The sequence below is a fragment of the Silurus aristotelis genome, assembly GCF_946808225.1.
Source record: "Silurus aristotelis genome assembly, chromosome: 12".
Taxonomy (NCBI): domain Eukaryota; kingdom Metazoa; phylum Chordata; class Actinopteri; order Siluriformes; family Siluridae; genus Silurus; species Silurus aristotelis.
In genome coordinates this window covers 24233181-24259626 of record NC_139585.1, presented here as the reverse complement: position 1 = coordinate 24259626, position 26446 = coordinate 24233181, and the positions used below count along the sequence as shown (strand labels likewise).

The window sequence follows — 26446 nt, the reverse complement described above, 5'->3', positions numbered from 1 at the left end:
TTAGAACTGTAGCTCTATTAATTGTGCTGGTAAAAAAAAAACATTCAAACACATCACTGCCTTCTTTAATTGTAAGGAACAAACAAAAAAAAGCTTTCAGTTAAGGTCCATGCTATTCGTGTCTAGTTGTAAGATGAGGTCACGATTCAGTGGGATCATACTGTATGGAAAAACAAAAGAAACCAGAGGCAAATGAGTGATGCTGAATTTTTTTCACACAGTTTTTCATCATACTATCACAGCATTGGATTTCCATCTGGGATCTCTTTTGTTCAAAAGTTTCCCTTCTTATTCTCAAAATGAATGCTGAAACAGTTCAGTGTGGGAGGTATTCTCAGGTGGAACATCTGCGCAATTATTAAAATGTACATGTGCAGGCGTACATATTAATAGCTTTCTTTGTCTTCTGGAACACTCTCTGCTTTTTATTTATATATAGAGGAAGTGTCTTTGACACGTTAAATAGCTGGAGGACGTCCCAGATTGTACATCCTGATAAACTTACTGCAAACTTCATGCATGTGCATGCCTCCAATCCCCTCCCTATCCCACCATCCCCCCAACCCACAGACAGATATGCTCATATTTGTGTTTATGTATACAAATCGAACAAAACTTCTCAATTCAAGCATCCAAAAGTTTAAGCATGACTCACTTATAACACTTTAAGTCAAGAGGCTAATTCTAGAATAAACTAAACTCCCAATGTTTAGTAATTTATGCAAAGAACAATACATCAGCTAACACAAAGCTGGAGCAAATTCAGACATGCAATGAAAGATAAAGCACATAAGACTCACATGCCAGCGCAGAACCTCAGCAGAGAGCACAGCCATGGCCAAGCAGCAGTCAGACCAAATCAGACTAACAGATACGAATGCAGAGACACTCACACACATACACACACACACACACACGGGGCCGACTCAGTGCAGCGAAAGAAAACTCCACACCCCCTTTTACACTCCTTAGCAAAACTCCAGTTTTTTACAGTTTTTCTCAGTTGCTTAGGAGCATTTGTTGAATCATCCTTAATATTTGCAAAGTGCTTTCACAAAACAATGTGTACAAACAGCACAACACATTGGAATTGAAAGCCTATACTTTTCTCAAAATCCTTAGTACATCTTTTAAAAGTAATATTGGTGTTAATGGACATCTCATTCCATCAGAATGAAGTTTTTCTGTCATTGGTCACATACAAGATCATCAACATTTTTAGGCATGTTGTCAGTATGACGGCGCACAATTTTAGTATTTCTTGATATAAACTATGGTTTAGATTATAATGAGATATATAATCCGTTGCCTTGTACTTGTACATGTGTAATGACAATAAAGTTGAATCTAATCTAATCTAATTTTCAGAAATTGCAATTCTGTATTTTGCTCTATCGCCAATTGAAGGGTCCCAAAATTCACCTTTGACCTGTTTTAGAGAACTAGTTGAACATCTGTAGATCTGATGCCGTTCACTCGCCTTCATTATTGACATTCAAGATTCATCTGCACAATTCATCAATTCAAGAAGCATTTACAAAAAAAAAAGTTTAATAGAAAATTTTGGATGACACATTCTGTCAACTGGTTTAACCATTTTGCATTTATTGGCGTATGCCCTGAACTGATGCCCAGATGTTTTGGGGGTTAAGACCATTCAGGTGGGAATAGTAAAATATATTTTAATCAACATGACATAAGAAACTGATAATGTAGGAAACAGCAGACAATTTTAAACAATCAAATAAAGTAATGTACTAAAGCATTTGCAATTTGATCAAAGCATCAAGAAATGTTCTTATGATGTGCACAAGTGACTAAACTATGTGGAGGTCGACCAAGTAGGTTTTGGAATTTTGTTGCTGACCTGAGAAACGCTCCAAAGCAACTGAGAAAAACTGTATACGTGCACTAAAGGTGAAGAACTTCTGCACAGATTTCAACCACGTCACGAGTTAGCAAGAGTGGAAATTCTTCTATAAGCCCTGCTATTTATCAATTGTCTCGGTTGACATAATTGCACATCCTTATGGATTCCTATGGTTAACCAACATCATAGGCTATAAATTGAGAGCATATGTGCCCATGGGACATTCAATAGTGTAGGCAATCAAATGATCTGGGACAGAAACTCTGAAACTCATGAACATTTTAACAGAGACACCAACCTCTGAACTCAATGATGCAAAAATCCTCCTTCATCAAGACTGTGTATTGTACATTTTACTCTGGTCATATTTATGGTACTTAAATGTACATTTCCGAATGTGGTCTTGAGATCTAGGTCTTCTGCCCGTCTAACTGGCTGATGACAGGATTTTTCTCCAAGTCCAAATGAGAGAAAATTGGACAAGAGGTTAATATTCGCCAACATATTTTTGCACAATGATGTTGACATCTCAGGCGACGGCCTAAATGCCGAAATTCAAACCGAGTTGAAAAATAAGCCAAGGTAGAGAACGTCAGTGGACGTTTTAAGGCACAACGTCTCTACCTGAATGGGTGTGATGGGTTGATCCATTAAAATAACACGGCGGTGGGGCTCCTGTCAAACCAGCTTAGCTTTTGTGCTTTCCAGGTCCACCTAAGCTGTGATTAATGGAGAGTTGTCCGTAAAGCCTGCATTGTGTAACACAGATAATACCCTGGCGTTACGTGAAAACACGTCTACCTTCGCTGACACTCGGATCCCGTTTCAGCTGTACGTTCACAAAGAAATTCTATGTTCTGGGCTTGTGAAGAAAGGCACTTGATCAGAGATGGTATCGTACTGCACACTTTGTTGCTTTCTGGGTCTCTGTATTGTCTGTCTCGTCTTTTGGTATAATTCTAAAAGAAGGACAGGTGGTAAAACGAAAAAACAAATGTGCGATAATTTTCTTATTTAGAAAGTGACCAATAATTTGTGACCAATATTTTATATGTAGATTGTTTTCTTCTCGCTAAACTGTTTCCCGAGCGCGTTCTCTCAGCACCGCGGCTGCTATGTGAATATGACGTATCACAGCATTACGGAGAGCGAGGCGTGTCCTAAGAGTCACATACAATACAAAACATGGCAATGGTACCTTCTCATTCAAAGAGTTTTCTTTATTTTCATGACTATGAAAATTGTAGAGTCACACTGAAGGCATCAAGGGCTATTTGACCAAGAAGGAGCGTGATGGGGTGCTGCGCCAGATGACCTGGCTTTCACAGTCACCGGACCTGAACCCAATCGAGATGGTTTAGGGGTGAGCTGGACCGCAGAGTGAAGGCAAAAGGGCCAACAAGTGCCAAACATCTCTCGGGGAACTCCTTCAAGACTGTTGGAAGACCATTTCAGGTGACTACCTCTTGAAGCTCATCAAGAGAATGCCAAGTGTGCAAAGCAGTAATCAAAGCAAAAGGTGGCTACTTTGAAGAACCTAGAATATGACATTTTTCAGTTGTTTCACACTTTTTTGTTATGTATATAGTTCCATATACAATTCCACATGTGTTAATTCATAGTTTTGATGCCTTCAGTGTGAATCTACAATTTTCATAGTCATGAAAATAAAGAAAACTCTTTGAATGAGAAGGTGTGTCCAAACTTTTGGTCTGTACTGTACATATATACAGTATTCCCCCGCTTTACCACCGTTCAATTTGTTTGTTGATTTTCCCGGTCTCTCTCGGATAGCACGATAGACCATAAACTTATACAGATTTATTTATAATTCCCTACAGTTTTATGTTAAAATCATTTTATTTGATAATAAAAATATTATTATTGATTATAAAATAAAGTAAAATGTTAATACAGTACAGTACTGTATAAAGAAAATAGCATTTTGGGGGTGGCGTCTATTTATCGACCATTCTTCTGGAAGTGCATTTGTGAGGTCAGACACTGATGCTGGGCGGGAAGGCCTGGATCGCAGTATAATATATTTTGATCAACATGACATAAACAACTGAATGTTGGAAACAGCAGACACTTGTACACAATCGATTAAATGATGTACAAAAGCATTCACAATTTAAACAAAGCAACAAGAACTGTTCTTATAATGAGCACAAATGACTAAATGATGTGGAGGTTGAACAAGGAGTTTTGAGAATTACATTTCTGATCTGACAAACGCTCCAAAGCAACTGAGAAAAACTGTACGAGTTCCTTTCATTGGAACTGAGGGGCCGAGCCCAACTCCTGAAAAATAACCCCACATCATAATCTCCCTTTTACCAAACTTTACACTTGGCACAATGCAGTCAGACAAGTACCGTTCTCCAGGCAACTGCCAAACCCAGACTCATCCATCCGATTGCCAGACAGTGAAGTGTGATTCGTCACTCCAGAGAACAACACGTCATCACTGCTCTGAAGTCCAGTGGCGGCGTGCTTTACACCACTGCATTCGATGCTTTGCATTGCACTTGGTGATGTAAGGCTTGGATGCAGCTGCTCGACCATTAAAACCCATTTCATAAGGCTCTCTACGCACTGTTCTTCAGCTAATCTGACGGCCACATGAAATTTGGAGGTCTGTAGCTATTGACTCTGCAGAAAGTTGGTGACCTCTGTGCACTATGTGACCTCTAACACTGGCGTACAGCCTCTAAGGAGCAGTGCAAATTATGGGTCTGCATTTCTGGTGAGTAGGTTGTATTTTATTTACATTTTAATGTTTTTGTCATGTTATTAGACAAATATTAATTCTAAACTTCTCCAGATGATGTAGGTGCACAGCTGCGGTGGTAGTGTAGAGGTTTAGAGTTGTCTTAATTGGGTTTCTTGCTTTAGTAAAATGTTATTCATCCTCCATATGCGAATTGTCTCTCTCTCTGTAATGCCACGTGTTGTTATATTGCGTTTTTGTATAGTATTTATGGTTTCTATAATTGCAACGTGATAGTGGTGGTTTTAAGAGGTGTATTAAGTCGGGTACGTCCCCACTGAAGGCCCAGGTACCGAATGCACGACCCGCAACTGGAAACAAGAGACCAAAAAATGCAAAATGAGCTGAAGGCCACTGTAAAAAAAAAACCTGGGCTTCAATACCACCTCAGCAGTGTCACTAAAGACAGCTACCCCTGCTTAATCTACTTTATTACCCCCATATGCAGGACACCTCACCGAATAGCACTTATATGTGTTCAGTGTAAATTTGCCAGCAACATTCTACTGCATTACATTTTCACCTCAAACATACAAAAAAAAAACCTTCAGTTAAAAATTGCAGAAAACTAAGACAATCCAGCAATATCTAAAATCCTGTATATCACAATACAAATTATTTTGGTATAGCACCTCATGGATGCAGGAATCCTGGTCCCATATTTATTTTTAGGATTAATTATTTTAAATTATATATAAACAGGGATTCTCCTTCAAACCTTAGAAAAAATAGACTGGCTAGATAGCTACTAGATATAAGTGTGTGTGTGTGCATGGTGCCCTAAAATAGACTGTCATCATTGTTTCTGGAATCCAGCATGACAGATGATAAAACACTAATATATGAATCTTAAGACTTTGACCATATTTCTACTCATTATTGTACATCAAATACATAGTTGGAGTTCTCAAAGTTAGGATTGGATTACAGTGGCTACAGCCTCTGATGTTACTTCCTGTGAACTTCACTGATATTAGTTTTTAATTAAATAGAATGTATTCAAATACAGTTCTGTATATGAGTTCTGAAAAGAAAAAAAAAGAAGAAAACGCAAAAGAATATATATAGTTTTTTTCCAAATATGTTTTGGAAATCAAGTGCGTTTTTATTCTCTTTTGAAAATCTTTGACCAGTGTACTTTCTAAAGACCTTACCACAATGAAGCTATTACATTTTTTAAGAGGATTTACATCAGAGAGATTGTTATCAAGCTGTATGTTCTTAGGGATGTTTTTGCCATCTCAATGCACAGGGGAGCGGTGAGAGCATTGAGAGGCACGGACTCACAAATCAGAGTTCGGGCCCTTAGGAGCGCTGAAAGACAGGAATGCTCCCTCTCCCACCAGCATGCCTCACCTGCAACTCCTTATTCTTCTTCTGGAGCCCTGCACTCAGTGCCTCCTCGGCCTCCAGCCGGCTGCTGGTGTCACTAATCTCTACATCTCTCCTGCCAGGACACAAAGAATGAGAGAGGGGAAGAATGTGTGTGTGTGTGTGTGTGTGTGTGTGGCAGGGCTAAATTAGCAGACAGATGTAACATGCTTTGAGAAACATCATCAGATCACATCAACAGCTGAAAAGTTATTAAAGTGTCAGTCAAATGTCATCCAATAAAATCAAGGAAAAACATTAAAACTATCGAATCTGCAAAAGAAAAAGTGCCGTTCATTTTTTTTATGTCCATCTAGTATATAGTGAAGACTAGTTTCATATACAGTATAAAATAGCATTCTGATTATTTCCTATTGTACATAGTTGTCTGCTTGAGATTTTGCTTTGGGGATTATCTTTTGGGTCTGCTACGCTAAGTGCATACTAACAAGCCTGAACAGCTCTGAGAGCCTGAAGGCCTTTAACTCATCAAAGCTTAGATAACGGCACTCCAAGCAGATATCATGTTATAGCAGCCACAAGGCATCCAAACATCTGTTTCTCCACAGAACTTCGAAACATCGACTTCTACCATCTGTTTTATGCAGAAGATCTTTTCACTTCACTTTAAAAAACTCCAATGGATTCTTAAAAGCCTCTTGAATTATATGCAATGTAAGACAAATGATTACTGAATGATAAGTAAATAGACAATAATGTATCTATTGTGTTGAAGACTTCTAAATAACTTACTTTTTGATAAGCTCCTCAAGGTTGGCCCTCATCTTGCCCATCTCGCTGAGGTTCTCCATGGTGTTCTTACTGTCTCCCTCTAACTTTCTTCTATTCCTTTCCAGCTCAGTCCGCTGCTTTCTCTCCTGTTCCAGTTGATATGCCAACTGACACACCACCAAAGCATACATCACACACTAGATTTCACTCCATAAACTCCCAGAACTTCCAGATGATTAGTTTCAATGTCGATACTGAATAAATAAATACATTCATTATTTGCGGTCATCAACAGATGATGTCCTGACAGCATCCTGAAAACTGTACACCATATGAACCAAACAGATATAACCCACATTTTCTCATTAAGTAAATATGTTGAGACACTCACCTCCTCGACGTGTACCTGTAACTTCGCTTTCTCTTTAGTCAAAAGGTTCACCTTCTCCTCCTCAAACTGAAGGTCCTCGATGGCTTTCTGAGAGAGGGAAAAGCAAATGTTGGGGTCTGTGCAGCACATGAGGCACTAAAAAAGTTAACTGTGACTCGTATATGACTTGCTGCCATCTTTGATCCACAGCTGGGACGTGTTCGTTTACCTCGACCGTGGAGTCTGTCAGAGGAAGTTTGGAGCTCGATAGCTTAATCAAATCCAATCCTTCAATCCTTGCTCAAATACCAAGTAGATCCAAAACAGCTGACTGAGATATAAACACTAAATTGCATCCTGGATATCAGTTTCATTCGACTCAATTATCTGGCTGAACAGTAAAAGCTCTTTACAAGCACATTCAACTGGGAGGGGAAAAAATCCCGGTGCCACAGATCCTCAATTACAGGCAGTGATAATCTGGCAAATGAGGCTGCTACTGTTCACAATCTGGCATGCTTTACTGTATAATACATGCATAGTCCTTCAAAGAAGATAATAGTTGTAGGGGATTTTCTGAGATATGTCTGATTACAGGCCCGAAGACAGTTTTCTTTATGGCTACATTTTCTTCAGGATTTTTTTCTCATTCTTTAACATTATCCTTTTTTCATTTTTCAGCAAACATCTCTCATGGCAAACTTATACTAATAATAAACACAAACTAAGAATATTCCTAGGACCATGTCCTTCTGCCAAATGGTTTCTAATTCATGACAATGTGTATAAAGAATAAACACCTTTCCATTAAAGGCACAATGAGCTTTTAGTCTTCGAAAATTCCTCCTTAGCAAACCGAAAGAAGCTGTTCTTCTGCCAATTTCGATGCGATCTCAGACCGTAACAGCCTTCAACATGTGTTCTAGGCGAGTAAGATTCAAGCAGTGCAGCAGCCAGAACTTGCATGGTCTTCATTTCCCCCCCGGAGTGACCTTGACTCTGAAACATCAAGCCTGAGCTTTCCTACACGTGTCTCTGTGTAACCTTGAAAAGAAAGGTGCCGGCTACTGTGGTAAAGATCAAAAATGGGACTTTAATCTGAGATAAACAGCTCAGTTGATGGAAAAGACACTAATCCAAGTATATTACAAGTTTATCCATGCCTAAAATCAGTAGATAAAGTAATACACAGAAACTGTAATGGTTTCTACTACAAATACCATTACAAACCACTAGCTGTTAAGCATTAAAACCATAACCAAATGATTTCCATTTAATCAATAAAACCATTGTAGAAACTTATTAGAATCTGTAAACTCAGTGAACTCCCAATGGTCTTTATTGGTGTCCAGTAGATACAAAGTGTGCTCTTCAATGTGATCTGCCAAAAGTGTTCTACTGGTCTTTAATATTATGCACTAGATGGAACATGTCACCAATAAAAATCAACAAATTACCAGTAGAGACTTAAAGGTTCTTCATTAAAACCAATACAGTTCCTATTATATTAATAACAACAGTACCAGTTGGTAGCTCAGTGGTGAGGCAATGGGCTTTCACACAATAGGTTTGAGTTCAAATGCTGGAACAACCGAGCTGGGCCTTCGAACCCTGACTGACTCCATTCCGTGCATATCATTTGAGTAAGGTAGAGACCATAAATGTATTCAATTGTATTGGGCTATAAGGGTGTCAGGGAGCACCCTGCGTCTTCATTCATCCGCACCAGCCCTGCCCGCACGCACAGAGCTGCTCGCCTGATTATTAACATGGTGCACCTGATCTCCATTACCCACACGTTGTCCGTTATTGTTTTTCCACAAGTTAGGCTGTCTGCACTGCGGCGCTTTGCTGCCGCCAGCGCCGCGCTTTCCCCAGCGCGGTCCTGTGAAATACCTTACACGAACTGCCGTATTCGTTCACAGGAATATATACAGCTTTGCTACCGGTGTGTGTGTATTTACTGCGTTTTGTTCATTAAAGACTTTGTGCGCGCATATTTGGCTTCCGCCTCTTTCTCCGCATCACAAAGGGTTCCATATGTAGTTATGCAAGGTACGCCAACATATATTGTAAATATAAATTACACAACATATACAAATAAATATATATATTTAGCATTTTTTAATGTAGGTAGCTCATGATGACTTAGGCATTTTAACAGTAATTCGCAAAAAGTGTATATATATATATATATATATATATATATATATATATATATATATATATATATATATATATATATATATATATATATTTTTTTTTTTTTTTCATTCATAGGGATCACAACTGATGGCACCTGTATTTATAGCAGCTAGTTTCTAACTAATTAATCATTTGATTGTTATTCATAAATATAATATATTATGTGACAGGCAGTCGTTCATGTAATGGTATGCAAAATCATGATCCTACTAAACAGCTATGTCAATTACAGTACAATATTTGGCAATCAAATATTTGTTTATCAATCGCTGAACATCTATTTGGAAGTTGAAAACAAATTTTTAGCAATTCAACAATTATTAAATGATCAATTTGATCACCTTTTTCCATATAGATAACTTTTTTGTGCAAACTACTGAGTAGGCGCCAATCAGATGTCGCATTTTTATGATGTCATTATGATGTTAAAAACTACAAAAATAAAAAAAAAACACTAAAGTATTTTGATACAAAATATGACCTCATTTTCACCAACCCTCTAAAATACAATTTACAAAATATTATTTTATATTTGAAATACATGTATCATAAATACTGCAAATCCCTGACTATGTACCTGAGTTAAAATAAAGATACAACAGGTAAAAGATTATGCCAGTAAAGGTAAAATTGCATTTAAACTTTGAAATTAGTAAAAGTACAAAGGTATTATCCTTCAAATGTACTTACATATTAAAAGTACTATGTTTTATTATTGCTATAATGTTCCTATTATCATTTTTGTCACAAGACTCTTTGATTAATCGACTCAGTTTATGTGAAAAGACTCTAATGTTACTCTCAGTACACCGACCTATTTATAGAACGATATTAATGAGTCAAACTTCATTACTAATTACCACTATATATATATATATATATATATATATATATATATATATATATATATATATATATATATATATATATATATATATATATATATAATTATATATATAATTTGTTTTTTGTATTTTTATCTTCATATATTTCACAAGTGATTCATGTCTTTCTGGGAAGGTGGTTCCTCACCTCACCAAGTTCTGCTAAATGCTCCTTCTCCTTCTGGAACTTCTGCACAAGTACCTCCCTTTGGGAAAGCTCCTCTGAGAGCTTTCTCAGTGTGCAGTCTGAAGCCTAGAGAAAGGGAGAATGACAGAGAGAGAGAGAGAGAGAGAGAGAGAGAGAGAGAGAGAGAGAGAGAGAGAGGAGAGGGGGAGAGAGAGAGAGAGAGAGAGAGAGAGAGAGAGAGAGAGAGAGAGAGAGAGAGAGTATTATTACCTATTACCATTTATTAACAGCAGGCTGACATTATACATTTAGCTAATATTTATTACTTTCTCTCTGAAAATCATACGTAGATGTTTATATGTATACGCAAAGCATCTGTGTGCGTGTGTATGTAGTCTTGTCCGGTCTTTGAAAAGCAGATGTATACCAGAAGTTCTTATGGAGGGGCGGAGAAGAGGATTCACAAGCACTTTCATCTCAAAATCAGTACCCGTCGCCTTCACTCCACTTTGACCTCAAGGCGCTTTTTCAACTTTTTTTATAGGAACGACGGATCCAACTGCAGTACGTCACCAAACAAAAATTTCAGCAACCATCTGTTATTGAAGGCAATTGAACAGAGAAGAGTTCAAAATAAGAACGTGAGTAAGAAATCACTGGTAGGTAGAACGGCGGCACTAAAATAAGACTTGGGTAACGCAGGGAAAGTTCATTTGTAGTGACGAAACCCTGATTTCATGGTGAGGCTCAGGAGCACATTTTCAACAAAAATTAAGTATTAGTGCTATTATCCTACTGGGATAGTAGAAAAAATTTACCTGCAATCCCTGTCTGCACTTTATTACTTTATATGAAATCGAAGCCATTCACATCCTTGCTATGGCAACTGGAGCAGTGCAAACACACTTTGTTTAAAGTGTATAAAAAAGAGCCAACTGACAGTACAGGTCTGTTCTTGTGTTTCAAGGCAAATTTCAGGGAAGAAAATGCCGGATGTTTTGTGTGACTGCTTTTCCTCGTCTGTAGGCAGCAAATGACTTATTAGCTCTTCGTTTATCCTGAAAGTAACCGGTTCTTTAACAATTGAAAGTGCAAAATTTATTCAAGGGTTCATTCAAGGTAATGCAGAAGGAGTAATCCAGTCATTCATCATAATACAATGGACTAAACAACCAGATGACAGCACTATGAATGCTAAGTCAACTAAGTCTTAACTGACAATATGTATAATAAAAAAAGAAAAAAAGAAAAGAGGAACAGACAGAAATAAATGCATGAGAATAATAACCACCAATATCACAAGCTCATGATACTCCATTTGCATCACCTGTTTGTCCTTCTCCACTGCACTGAGAGCACTCTCCAACTCCTCTAGGTCCTGTCTCAGGCTGCAGCACTCAGCCTGGAGTGTGTGTCTCTGCGAGGCAAGTTGAGTGTTAGCGTCCTCCTCCCGCTCCACGCGCAATTCAAGCTGAGACACCTGAGCCTCCAGCTCACGCCTGGCCTGGACTAGCTGTGCACAACGCTGCTCGGCCTGCTGCAATGCCTCCTGCTCCTGCACGGGGGGATGAAAGAAGAAGAAGAGAAGGTAGGGAGATGAAAGAGGAGGAGGTGAAATAAAGGTGAGGTCAAACGAGGTTAAGGAGGAAAAAAAGGAGGAGATAGAGAGGGAAGATGAAAAAAAAAAGAGACTTGTCATTTCAAAATTCTAGTTTTAACTGCATTTTAGATCGTATATATATATATATATATATATATATATATATATATATATATATATATATATATATATATATATATATATATATATATATAAAAATCCAGATGTTTACTGAATATGAAACATGCGAATGTTTCTGTTACACAGATTGCATTTGGATGTGAGCGTCCCTGGAGAAAACAACCCGTCGGTTAAAAGCAAACAGAATAATCCTAAAACACGAAGACAAAAACGGCAACACCATGTTCGCTTCTTTTATAGGCCATAAAACAGAAACATGTCATGGCAGAAGTACTAAACAAACAACTGGATCCTGTCTTTAATTAATCGGATTTCCATTAAAACAGGTCAGACCAGATGCAGACGGGATGCTTTCCACAGACTTTCGAGCAATATTGTTCGCTTTTATTTAAACTAATTTTATAAGCATTAACTTTCTGTCCCTGCTTGGAAATGATGAAAGAAACTTCAAACATAAAACTGGCATATAAAACTATTTTCATGCCATAAAGATTATTACAGAAACAAAAAAAAAATTATAAATTAATAAATAAACTCATGTTAGTTAAACCCAAATGGTCAGCAGAATTAGTGTTTTTCTGGGGAAGGGGTAGCTCAGTGGTTAAGCTGTTGGCTTTTTGTGTTGACGGTTGTGAGCACAAATCCCACTGCCCCTTCTGGGCCCTTTAACAAGGCCCTCAACTGCTCAGTTTTATGAATGAGATAACTATAATTTGCCGTGGATAATAGTTTCTGCCTTATGCTGTAAATCTACAATCATCTGTTGACCAACCTTTTCTTTCTTAAACTGCAACACACACACACACACACACACACACACACACACACACACACACACACACACACACACACACACACATACACACACACACACACTCAGCAAGTGTTAATGCAACTATGCCACCCCGAAATCTTTTCCAACATTAACCTGTTACCAGCCAAAATAGAACATTTAGGCTCTTTTAGTTTTTACTAAAACACACACACACACACACACACACACACACACACACACACACACACACACACACACACAGTAAGCAAGTGCTAAGGCAGCCATGCCACACCAGAATCTAGGCTCTTTTAAACTTTACTGAAACACACATGCACACACACACACACACACACAAACAAACACACACACACACACACACACACACACACACACACACACACACACACACACACACACACACACACACACACACACAGAGTAAGCAAGTTCACACACACACACACACACACACACACACACACACACACACACACACCTGCCGATGTTGTATGGACGTACTAAAATTATCCCAATCCAGTTCCTCTTGTTCTGGTTCTACTGGTGTCTCAAAGGCTCCTTCTGAGTCCTCGGACAGAGACCGGCACCTCCGACCACTTAAAGGAAAGACCTCATCCTGGTTCTGACAAACAGCCTCCATGTCCCAGATACAGCAAGTTCAAGTTTTTTGCTGCCAAAAAAATCCTCAAACTGGAATACTACAGACCTTTAAGTGTAGAGTCTCTTGGCTTCTTCTCTTCGTGCTCACTTCTTCTTGTTTCTTTATTTCAGAAAAAAAATGAGGGAAACGTTATTAAAGTTACTGCCGTTTCTTTTTAGTGAGAAACAGGTGGTGTCTTCTCCCACTTTTTCCTTCATTAGCCGAGGTACAGGATGACAGATTTGTGTTTCGTTTTTCATAACCCCTTACAGTAGCAACCGGAATGAAATGAGGATGGCAATGAAAACGAATTAACACTGGTTCTCCCTCGTGCTTACTTAGAGTGTGTACGTCAGACATGAAAAAAAAAATGCCATGCTATTCATCAGCATGTGAGGAACAAAAAGGATATTGAACACGTTTTTTCAATGCTGCTTTTTGTTCAGATGAATGACCAGACAAAACATGTTACGCCTACGTATTTGTTTTGGCCACTTCACATCGGTTGGTTAAAAGAATCAAAAGGTAGAAATGTGATAACCATCTGAGCAGGTGATGAACCATCAAGGTATGGGCCTCTCCCAGTGTAAACGTACTCTTTATGCGAACCATAACAGAAACTGAGCTGTTTCAAGTGGAAAAAAAAACGAATGTGTCTTTAAACCCACGCTAAGGAGTAGCATAAGTCTATGTACTGAGTGCTTCATGCCCAACAATGATGTCTATTTTATTCTTCTCTTCACTCTCAGAGCCAGCTGTTCAAGAAAACTGAATATTACACCCACATCTACAACAGAGACAACAATGATCTGTTCTAACAGTCAGTGTTCACAGATGACCACAATCATGCCCTTTAACCTCGGGGATTTTTATAATGGCTGACGACCATGAATAATAATAATACAACCTCTAAGGAGTTCTCATCAGTTCTGAAGCTTTCATAGAGTTTTTTTTCTCACAATGCAAAAAAGACCCAGATGTGAATATCCTTCTATTTCCATATTTTCTTCCATGGAAATGAAAAGGGATGTTTAAAGGCAGGAGTACAATATGAATACATATGAATCATGAAGATTCGAAAGGAACTCCTTTTTTTCTTTGATATATATCAAATTTAAAGAGAAAAATAAAGGATTTCATGAAATCCCTCGTTCAACCTTGTGTGAAGGATATCGTAAGAGAAAATTACATGCTTAAATTGAATCCAGAGGCCTCCGCAAAGCATCTTTGTGCACACAGACAATGCGATCGGGTGCACAGAAGTAATTACTGTTGTTACTGTTATTTTGTGGGCTTTTCAAGGTCAACATTGCATTGCTTTTTTGCAGTACAGTGGAACCTCGGAGCTCGCGGCTTCAGCGCTCGCGACCTCGCATGCTCGCGACTTTCATTCCGACCAGCGACTCTCATTCAGATCGGCTCGTGAGCAACCGCGAGCTGCTCAAAATACTAGTTTTAACATTTCTAATCAAGGTTTATCTCATTAAAATTGTCTAATAATTAAGTGTTATGGAGTGAAATAGTGTTATTTACTCATTTAAATCGATTTCGTGTTCTTTGGGTTTTTACTGGGTTGGAAGGGGCGTATCAAAAGGTCGCGGAAATTCGGAACTCGCAACCGGTCTTGGTCCCTAACCCTCGCAAGCTCCGAGGTTCCACTGTATTGTCAAGCTTTCCAAACCGATTACATGTTGGTGGCATTCATGGGGCATTCTTTTGCAGATGAACATGACAAACATTACATTTTATAACTTTGTTTGGTAAAAAAGTCTTTAAAATAGTTTTATCCATTTATATTCTTTTAGGATTACATAGTCAAATATTTTTGGTAAATGTTTGTGACAGACAGTGTCACATATGCTATTACAGTTTTTCTCAGTTGCTTTGGAGCGTTTCTCAAATCAATTTGAACAAACGGTACAAATTGGATTTCTTGCAAAAGCCTGTACTTTTATCAAAATAAATAGTTTATCTCTCAAAAGTAAGTATTTGCGTCAATGACATTTCATTCCCAACAGAAAAAGTACTCTTATAAGTCCTTATGTCATTGTTCACATACAAGATTGTCAAAATGTTTAGTCATGTTGTCAGTCACAATTTCAGTATTGCCCGATATAAACTACAGTTTGGGTTACACTGATCGAAAATGCACAACGCTGAATTTCTTCTGTATGGTTTTCTGAATTTTAGCAGCACAAATGTATTTATTTGAATGCATATTTGATTTAAATTGATTGCATAAGACAGAACAGGATTCACACATATACTAGTGTCCGTTCGTTTCTTGGTTGTTCATCCATTTTCAGAAATTATCATTTTGTGTTTTGCTCTGTCGCCAATTGATGGTTTACAAAATTCTACTTTGACCTGTTTCTGAGAACTAGTTGATTATTGTTTGATCTGATGCTATACACTTTCCTTCATTGGTGAAATTCACGATTCATTTGCACAATTCAAGAAACTAGCAAAAAATTGTTTAATAGAAATTTAAGCTTGACAGATGATGACAACTTGTATAACTATTTTGCATTCAATTACTAATGCAGTGACCTGATGCCAAAATGTTTTGGGGGTTAAGACTATGCAGGTGAAACTAGCGTAATATATTTTGATCAACATGTACATTAACAACTGATAATGTAAAAAAAAAACAGTTTGTAAGCTTGTACATAATTAAATTGTTGTACTAGAGCATTCGCAATTTGATCAAAACAATGAGAAATGTTTTTATGATCTTTACAAGTGACTAAATTATGTGGAGATTGAACAAGGAGTTTTGAGAATTTCATTTTGCTTCTAAGCAACTTGACATTAACGGTTTCTTGTCATAAGTGGCATCCCCCAGCATGTCCTTTCGAAATTCCATACAAACATTCCTCGGAGAAACAAGCAAAAGCAAAACCGAGAAATTCATCATGAAATCAAACCTACCTGCTCTACAGCGCAAACCCATGGAGGACATGAGAGAGGGCTAAAGATTACAAGATAAAAGTTGAAAAATGAGTGTACACTGCTCAAGTACGTATGTTAGAAAGAATAATTGCACTAGGCCTGAATGATTGCTATTGATTAAATTCTTCTGATTGGCATTCACAATTCATTCTTTGTCTATTAGTAGCCATTTAGCAATTGAACATGTAGTCTTTCTAAATTCCTTCATTAGTGAAACAAGGAGTTTTAAGAATTTAATTTCTGATCTGATAATGTGATTATCCCCAAAGCAACTGAGAAAACTGTAGTAGTCAATAATAGAACCAGACCTGATTGGGGTAAAGTGAGACAAAACAATACTTCATAGAATATATTTTTCTTAATATATTATATTAAATGGAATATAAATCAAATATAAAAAGTTGGTGGTGGTATTAGATAGATACCTGTGGCTTACTTTTACTGTATAGGACCCCATCATATCCTCCATGTCTGTTACCTATGAGTGACCATTTTGCCCATGTTGAAATCAAGTCATTGCTGAAATGATCATTTTTTTCCCCAATACTGTCAGATATAAAGTATAAAGGAAGGAGTTTTCAAAATAGTGATGATCATACAAAGTCGAGCCAATATAATCAAAAAGTGAAATACTGGTGTTGCTAAATTCACAGGTTTATACTAGTGCCTATGCATTGGAATGTTGTATTATTCTAATATATTACTGTTTCTACAGCTACAAGATTGAAAACAGTCAAGACAAAGTGATAATATTTGCATAGACAATTAGGTGTTTTTTCAACATTGGTGGAAGGCGTCTCCAATGTCAGTGCTTTGTAACAGTCAATCCGAGGACTTCTGGTTTCTTGGAAGGAAAATGACAAGCTGCTTTGTTATTGTTTTAATAACTTTATGTGAGGCATTTTTTCTATATATCTGACAAGATAACATGTAAGAATAATCAGATAAAAGTATAGTGTTTTATGTAATGATTGACCATGTTCTGTAGATTAAGGATAGATAGATAGATAGATAGATAGATAGATAGATAGATAGATAGATAGATAGATAGATAGATAGATAGATAGATAGATAGATAGATAGATAGATAGATAGATAGATAGACAGACAGATAGACAGACAGACAGACAGACAGACAGACAGACAGACAGACAGACAGACAGACAGACAGACAGGCAGACAGACAGACAGACAGACAGACCGTCTTTGTCATTGCGTCCTACAGGTACACAGCAATGAAAATCTCCCAAAAGTGCTCATCTTCTTCTGTTTTATTCAATAAATAATCACTGTGTTTCATAAACAACATTTTTCTATGAATGAAAACAAATGTGAAAGCACCCATGTTTAAAAGAAACTTTTTATAAACCAAAATGATCATTTATTGATCTTTATTCATATTGTGCATTCTGTACTTTATTGAATATTAAAGCTATTCATGTCCCATCTGTCACTGGTTTAACTAGGGATGTGCAGTGTGGGCAGATGGGTACAAAAGTACATTGTGGGTAGTTGTAATGTTTTTTATTATTACTAAACTTTATTTTCCAATTTAATTATTTTGTAAGAAAGCAAAAATGATGAAAATGGTACACAGAGGTTTTACTGTGTTAGCTAAATTTTATTAGGTTTCATCAAACATCAGTTATTGTTCATTATATTATAGAGTCAAATGAACATCCTGCTAAAGAAGAACACACAAGACATGCTGTATATATTGCACTTCTCTCCATCTGACTAGACCAGGAGTTCGCTTTATATTTAGAGATTTTGCCCAAGGCCACAAAAACGAAATCTAGCCCAGAATTTCCACATACTTAAATAGGGTGTCTGGATGTTCCTGGAAAACTTTATCACATTTTATTTCACAATTATTGGTGTATAAAAGGGGCTGGAGTCTTTTTTTTTTCTCTCAAAGTTAAGGATATTGGTCATGAACAGTCAAGTGACATTTGGCAATAGTTTAATTTACAGTATTTAGTGTACAGGGATAAATGAATAAATTTATCATGACGATTTTAATGTCACATTCTGTGGTGAAGACTAAATTGTAAATTGATGCTTATGATTAGATTCAAAATGTGTTTAAGTTCAACTATTTAAAACGGTTGTATTTATACCTGAAGGTAGTTAAATTAAACAACCTAGGTAGTCGATTAATCCTGAAACCCGGTATACCAGTATAGCAGGATGTGTCAATTCTTTTGTGCACATTTTTACTGCTGTTGCCAAATCATCAATGTTGATTTATCCCAAACGTATTCAAGAGGGTTTGAGCTCTATAGCAGGCCACTCACGATCCACATCCACTCCAACCCATGTAAAACTCATCTTCATAAAGCTGGCTTTGTGCACAGAGGCATTTCATGCTGGAACAGGTTTAGATCTTTTAGTTTAAGTGAAGGAATTGTTTAATGTTAGCACTTTGTGGTAACCGTTTGGAGAAGGAACACATATGGCTGGAAAAATTAGGTGTCCCGGACTATACAGTTCTTATGGCCAAGTGTCCACAAATTTTGTCAATATAATGTAGCTTTGCAGCTTGCATGTAATTAAGTGCACCATCTAAGAACTTCTTTACCACTGACTACAATGCAGACACTGTAGACTCCATTAAAAAAAATGCTGTAAAAAATAAAACAGCCCAAAGAAATACCAAGCTTCACCTTCTGATAATTTAGATTCAAGAATTTCATTCAAATTTTCCTCGGAAAATATTGCCATCGCCAATTAACTATGACTTCAAACTAAACATATTTCTTCACTAGTGCATTGCATTGGTCTGGTAAGAAGTTAGTGACGCATGGCTGCCTAAACACCGGGCCCTGATCCTATTATTTAAGGAATGATGATCTTTCTCCAGGAAACAACTGAGAAATCCCACAGAAACAGCTGAAGCACAAGAACAAAGGCAAAGGCACAAGAGAACTGGGAAACACAGGTCTTTTTCCATGCACATTGGAAAATTTTTAAATCAGCCAACATATTAAATTTTACGTCAGAAGTTTTGCAGGAAAGATTTTTGGATGTGACTTGTTAACCACTAAACTACCACAACGTTCCAGCATGTACATTCTAAAAGGCAAATATGAAGCACCTGCTGACCATCATCGGGTAAAGATGGACAGAATACTCAAAAATATGTACTTTATCCTTTTACATTAAATGAGTCCTTGATTCTGCAAAACCAGAGAACATGAATGATCAACTACTTATTTTACTTACTTACAAAATAAAAGTTCACTAAAAGGTGCATTGAAATTGATGCTCTTCTGTGCATACATATTTAAAATTCTACTGTAGAACTATAGAAATATATCTGCTTGGTTTTTCCTCATATCCTTTATAATCAAACGTTTTGGGACACTTGAGTTTTCCACCTATATGTTGTTCTTCAACAAACTGTTAACACAAATTTGGAGGCCCACAATTGTATAGGATTGGATACAGTAACATTACATATTCCCTTAATTTGAACTAAGACACCCAAATCTGTTTTAGCATGCCCCTGTGCATAAAGCTAGCTCCATAAAGATATGGCCTAAATGGTTTGAAGTGGAATTTAACCTTTGGATGAATCGAAATGCTGACCGCACCCCAGGCCTTCTCACCCTACATCAGTACCTGACTTTACTAATACCCTTGTTTCTGAATGAGCACAAATCTTCATACTCACACTCCAAATATCTTCCCAGATGAGTGGAGCTTAATATAACAGCAAATGTGCATTAGATCTTTTGTGGGATGTTTAAAAAGAACATAAGAATCTATGGTCAGATGTCAACAAAGCGTTGTCCTTGTAGTGTATTTAAGTTGCACATAAAACTTTATTTTAGTTCAAATGTAATTTAATCTCAGACAAAAAAAAAACAGAAATGCAAAAAATTAACACAGAAATCCATCTGTAGGTTGCAGTAATACAAGCCCTGCCAAAACAGACATAAAGCAATGGATAAAAAGGAGACTATGAGTAAATCTGGAGGATCTGCTAATGCAATCAGCAGCAGCAGCAAAAAAAACAATCAGACATATTAGCAGAACTCTGAGCAGAATGCTGAGCCATTCCATTCCAAAGAATACCTGCAATTTCACTCGTGCCTCCTTCCCACATGCAGATGTTTCTCTCCATCCGTGTCTGCCATATTTTAGCCCAATGAGGCAAGGCAAGAGCAATAACTCAACAGTGAGCTCAGCTACCCACTTATCATCACTCCACAGCCCGACAGGAGGGAATGTGGCTTTCGGCGAGAGCTACCACATTCAGACTGCACAGATTATAAGTTAAGTTCTGTCATAACTAATAGCCCTTTTTCTAAACAAATCTACTTTTTCGACCAAATGGAACACTAAGCAAACCACAAATACCAACAATCTTAAAAGTACAGTCCCAGTCAACTTACAGAACGCATCTTGACGAAAGTGTCATTCTGTTCTTTGCTGAGTCCGGCGTTCTCCTCCTCCAGCTGGCGGACGCGTGACAGCAGCCTGTCACTCTGCTCAATGGCTTTCTTCAGCTCCTCTCGCTCTCTCATTTCTGCCTTTAGACACTGCTGCACTGGGTTACGCTGATCCACTTCAGCTCACTACTCACACTCTTTCGCCTTCTATGTTCACTCTGAACTAAAGTCTACCCTCCCACCCTTCCTCCCCACCCTCGGCTTCTGGGGCCTCTTGGCCCAATTCATAACAATTCCAAATTTCTTCCACTGATACACTTACGCTACAATAACTCCCCTGAATCAAATACCACCACAACCCTCTCGTGTTCATTCTTCACTGAGAATTGAGTGGGATGAGGGGAAAACGAGCAGAGAGATATAATAAACATCTATTAGTCGTGCACAGGTATAAAGACAGCTGTTTAAGTAATCTGGTATTACTCATAATGACACATTATATGGATAATATGAAAAAAGAAACATCTCTCTGGCATCCTTTGAGAACTTTGGATAAATACAAAAGAATATCCTTTCATCCAGCCACTTACCAAAGTATTACACATAGCAATTCGGAGCATTTTTCGTTTCTCAGTCAACTGATATTTCACACTAGATTTATTGTGATACATTCTGACATACAGTGCTATACAGTAGTGGTACAAAAATGGTGGGATAATCTATTCAACCTCAGGAAAATTAAATTGTCTTTTTTCATTTTCAATGTTATGGACTGCTTTATAACTGAGGCTAAAGGTTTTTCTTTTCTTTTCTTTTTTTACAAGAAACAGTTTTCACTGTGTTAGTGCAAATATTCTCAATATGTACCGAATATCAAACTTTAACATGAAATCTGCTTACTAAGAAAGAAAGCATTAAAGGACTAGATTGGTGTTTGTGTCACCCACATGAAGCCTTCAAGACACCGGAAAGACACCCAAAAAAACATTCATAAAAGTTTATTCTAGCAGTAACTCAAGACCATAGATTGCAGGGGGACAAAATGGCATTTATAAATACAATGTTTTAATCAATGTTTACTTGAGATGCGATCATATATGATCTTTGCTGTAGGCTCATGCGTATAGAAGATTTTTTAGAAAACCTCCATAATAGGTTGATAGGACATTAATAATATATACAGTCATCCAGTATACCGACTAGCAGCTCCTTTGAGACTTTTGTCTTGTTTTAGGGAAATACTGCATACAGGTATTATTCACTCCATAATCCTTTTGCCTCTTTCTCTTAGTCTTGGCAAAATATACAATAGAAATAATTGTATAGATTATATAAACCATGTTTACAATCATTTTCTTTTGTTTGCAGAAAGGTTTTATACTTCATTCTGACCTTTTGCTGTAAAAGAAAAGCAGTCATGAAGTATTTTAAACTAGCCCAAATGTGAATAAAAAACATGACCTTGACAACCGCTGCATCTCCTGCATGGACCAGTGTGATACACGTCCCAATTGGCACCTCGTTATGCTTTATGAAGTTCATATTTATTATCACGAGGTGTAATTATAACATAGTTATAATTTAGGTTCAAAGTTAGCAAGCTGTCCTACAACTGCACACTATCTAGAAAAGTGAACACATGAATAAACATTTGAAATACATTTAAAAAAAATTGTGGATCTTTGTTGAAATATATTCTGTCTACAAAAGTGATATGACATGAAAAATACAACTTAACCAAACTATGTCGAAGGTCAGAGACAATGCATAAATATTATTAAAGTACTATGGAAATATCTTAAAATCTGATTCCATGCCAGGTCACTGCCATACACCCATGGGAATGGCGGTACCAAACACTACTTTTCCTTATCACTTCGATTGCACCATCAAGGAGACATCTTTGGTATGTATTGCTTAAATGCAAATGTGCATGTAGAGTCTAATTATGCACCTTAAACTAATGTAAAGATGAAATGATTTGATAGTTTGATTTTAATGAGTTACCACTGACACCTAAATAAACACTCAATAAAAAAATTCAAACCTCAATAGCATTTGAAAAGATTGACTTACAGTCATAAGTCAATCTTTTCAAATGCTATTGAGGTTTGAATCATGTATATAATGTTGTTTTATAGACGCTCCAACTTTATGCCAATTGATTGAAGTGGGTTAAACCTATGCATACTGAAAACGGTGAAAATAATGCAAATAATGATGAGGATGCAACACAGAACTGACAATACTAATAAATTAAAGCCATTTGCCTTAAAAAACATGTGCCCCCTTTGTTAAAATGAGCAAGATGCCAATGGCAGTAGTGCTGATGAGAGAACACGCATAAGAAATATTTTAGAGAGGAAAAATCATTCTAAATATAAAATATGTAGATATGTATATAACAACTAATACTTGTATAGAATTGTTATACGTTATATGTATATATAACGTATAACCAACGCAAATAAGTTAGAAGCGATGCATCATAGTACAAATGTAAACTTTTATGCCATTATGAATCTCCCATCCCTACTGTGGATACATGATATCCTTATCTATATATATATAAAGTTAAAATACCACTGACTGACTCACTCACTCATCACGAAATCTCAAAAACCACTGTACGGATTGCAATGAAATTTGGAACATACCTTCCTCTTGGGTCTTAGGTGCTCACTAAGAAAGGGTTTTGAAAAATTCGCCCTGGATCGCGGCTAACTCACGAAAAACGCGATTTCTCACGCATTGTAAACTCTTCGAAATAACATTACGGATCTTAATGAAACTTACTACATTGTTTCTTATTACATGTTAGATGCACGATAAAAATTATTTTCAAAGTAGTTTGCCCTGTATCGGTACTACAAAGGGGTAGTACGTTATTTGTTGACGTTACGTTCTGATCTCTGATCATCCAGTCCTGCTCAGTGCTTACTGCTTATTGCCATATTGCTTAGCGTTCTGCCTTCCGTAGCGAAGCACGGGTACTTTCCGCTAGTTTTACCATATTTGTGAATACTACCATAATGGTAGTTTTGTATGGTCTTCAATCTTAGAAAGAGTTTGATTCCGATATTTGACGTGCAACATCTCCATTACACGCCTCTGACATACCAGGGATACACACAGATACAGTACGAGTCCAATTTTCATGATGTTCAAATGCAAATCAGTGTCAAAAATGTCATAACACAATCTTATGTCAACAATGTAAAGCTATGTCGAGTTGACATCCCAAAGCAGCCTTCATGTCAGCCAATGCCTGTTGGCTTTACTTTTTTATGTCAGTTGTCAAAACAGGCTTACAGCGCTATCATGTAACTTCTTAAACATTGCCCTTGAATTAAAGGAGTTAGGGGCTCCTTCCTATACAGCTTTACATCTGTATACTGCATTGTAGACGTGAGAATGAGAGACGTGAGTGTTGCTCGAGCCCTCATATAGCTTTCTCACAGAGAAAAGCTGCAAATGAAGGTTATACTCGACTTCAAAGTACGGTTCTTTCCACGTTCTTCGGTCCAACAGTAACAAATAGAAAAAATTGTAGTGTAAATCATTCCTGCAACGATTTCAAGCAATAAGGCGACTGACTAATTTTCCACAAGCTCCTTCCAAGAAGTAACCATACGGCGACAAAAGCGAGGCCGCAAATAACGTTAACACATCATGCATCAGCTTTGTGGAACACATTTATTGAATGTTTACTCATGAAACCGGCACTAGACTGTTTTTTTTTTGTAGTGTCAATGTGTTTTTCATACAATTCAGTTCAACAAGCAATTTTCAATATGTAAATTCTATTTCTATTTTTACATAATAGTTAATTTTATGGTAAATCATATTTTAATCTATTTTAATTTCATTCTACGCTTTTTATTTTGTAGTTATTTTTAATTTTTTTGCTATTTATATCAGACCAGTCATTGCAATCATTTCAATGCATGTGATATTGCGTATGGTTGGGGTACGATTTTAACTCCAACTTAAACAACAAAAAATATGAAGTGTACTTTGGATACACTGAAATACAGACATTGGATACACTCATAAAGACATTAATTACAGCTTAAAAATGGCAGGAGGGGAAACCTGTCACAGGTGGAGCCAGATTATCTTCCTGACTGAAAAATGGCTGATGCTCACTCTAGATATGAACATTTTCACTATAGAAAATACAAATAAATCATTTGTATAGGATGACGTGCAAAAAAACTTAATCCTTTAGTCTACAGGTAGCAGGATTTTTTTCATCCACCATTATCTTTCATTTATTATTCTTTAATAAGCATTAATTTGATTCAATAAAATGTAATAAGAATGTGTATAGCTCTTTTAACAATAGACATTGTCCCAAAGACGCTTTACAGTATTACATACATCACGACCTTAAATTTTACTGTTATAAATGAGTCAAGTCAAGTCAAGTTTATTTGTATAGCGCTTTTCACAACAGACATTGTCTCAAAGCAGCTTTACAGAAAACAACAGTGAAGGTGAAGGTGTGCGTTTGTCCCTGATGAGCAGCCGTGGCGACAGTGGCAAGGAAAAACTCCCTTAGATGATATGAGGAAGAAACCTTGAGAGGAACCAGACTCAAAGGGGAACCCATCCTCATATGGGTGACATCAATGAGGCCCTATATGTTTATCCGCAATGAGCATCCAGGGAAGACAATGGCAAAGAAAAACTCCCTGAGATAGTATGAGAACAAAACCATGTGAGGAGCCAGACTTTGAAGGGAACCTATCTTAATTTTGGTGACACTGAAGGTTCATTCATTATAGTTCCATAATTGTTGTGGTCAACGTGTTTACAAAGGAACAAAATGAATGCAAAAATGAATGCAACGTCAGCACTATCTTCTTGGTTCCTGTGTTTAATCCTCAACAGTAACTACATAGATGTTTAGGCTGTTCAGGTGGAGCCATCCTCAGCTGCATTAAGTGGTCTCCAATTTGAAGTGAACCCCATCCAGATGTAGGGTGTGAAGGAAAGCAGAAAGGGACAGGGCAGCTGTGTATTTGGAAATAATTTTGAAAACGTTAGAGAAAATGTCTTCCTGAAAGATGGCACGCATGTAGTTTTTGAACAGAAATTACACACTGTGCTGTAATTTAAATGTCATGGCTAGATTGACTGCTGTGCATTGCCTGACACTAATGCTTGCACGTTTCAATTCGACAAACCCAATGTTTTTACAGTGTGTAATTTAATCTCCTCTGAAACTCCAAACCGTTCTTCACAGTCAGCACAATTTTTTATTTTTTTTGTAAGAATGCTCATTCCAAACCCCAACACTGGTTACAATGTCTCTGCCTTGGGCCTTTGTGAATGAGACGTTCTGTGTTGCAAATGTGTTCATGCCTTGACTTGATTTGGGAGGATGTGTCAAATCAGATTTTCACACTAAAATATACTTATTACGAAGGTCTCGAATTCTGTGAATTATGAGGAAATCTCCAAATTTTTAGGTACGACTTGAAGGATGTCTTTTCAGCAAAGAGACGTCACACATTCCTGCTTTCAGACTCCATTGTCCCAGGCCCAGATCAGGAGCAGCCTTTTTCCAAATAAATGTATTCCCC

At 37.1% G+C, this 26446-nt stretch overlaps 1 protein-coding gene across 5 annotated transcripts in view; it reads right to left on the bottom strand.

Annotated features, from left to right (window-relative positions):
• LOC310734619 (uncharacterized protein MYH16) overlaps positions 1–26446 on the bottom strand; it is a 150945-nt gene that overhangs the window by 121911 nt on the left and 2588 nt on the right. For 2 of the 5 annotated variants that reach the window (XM_083556910.1, XM_083556911.1), the window contains exons 2-6: positions 11660–11887; positions 10354–10458; positions 7138–7224; positions 6768–6913; positions 6000–6090 (exon numbers count right to left, since the gene is read on the bottom strand). In XM_083556910.1, the coding sequence (XP_083413036.1) occupies positions 6000–6090; positions 6768–6913; positions 7138–7224; positions 10354–10458; positions 11660–11887 (657 nt within the window). Of the gene's footprint in view, positions 1–5999; positions 6091–6767; positions 6914–7137; positions 7225–10353; positions 10459–11659; positions 11888–13344; positions 13627–20858; positions 21087–26446 lie in introns of those variants that run through there. The other 3 variants (XM_083556908.1, XM_083556907.1, XM_083556909.1) reach the window with 3 other exon arrangements.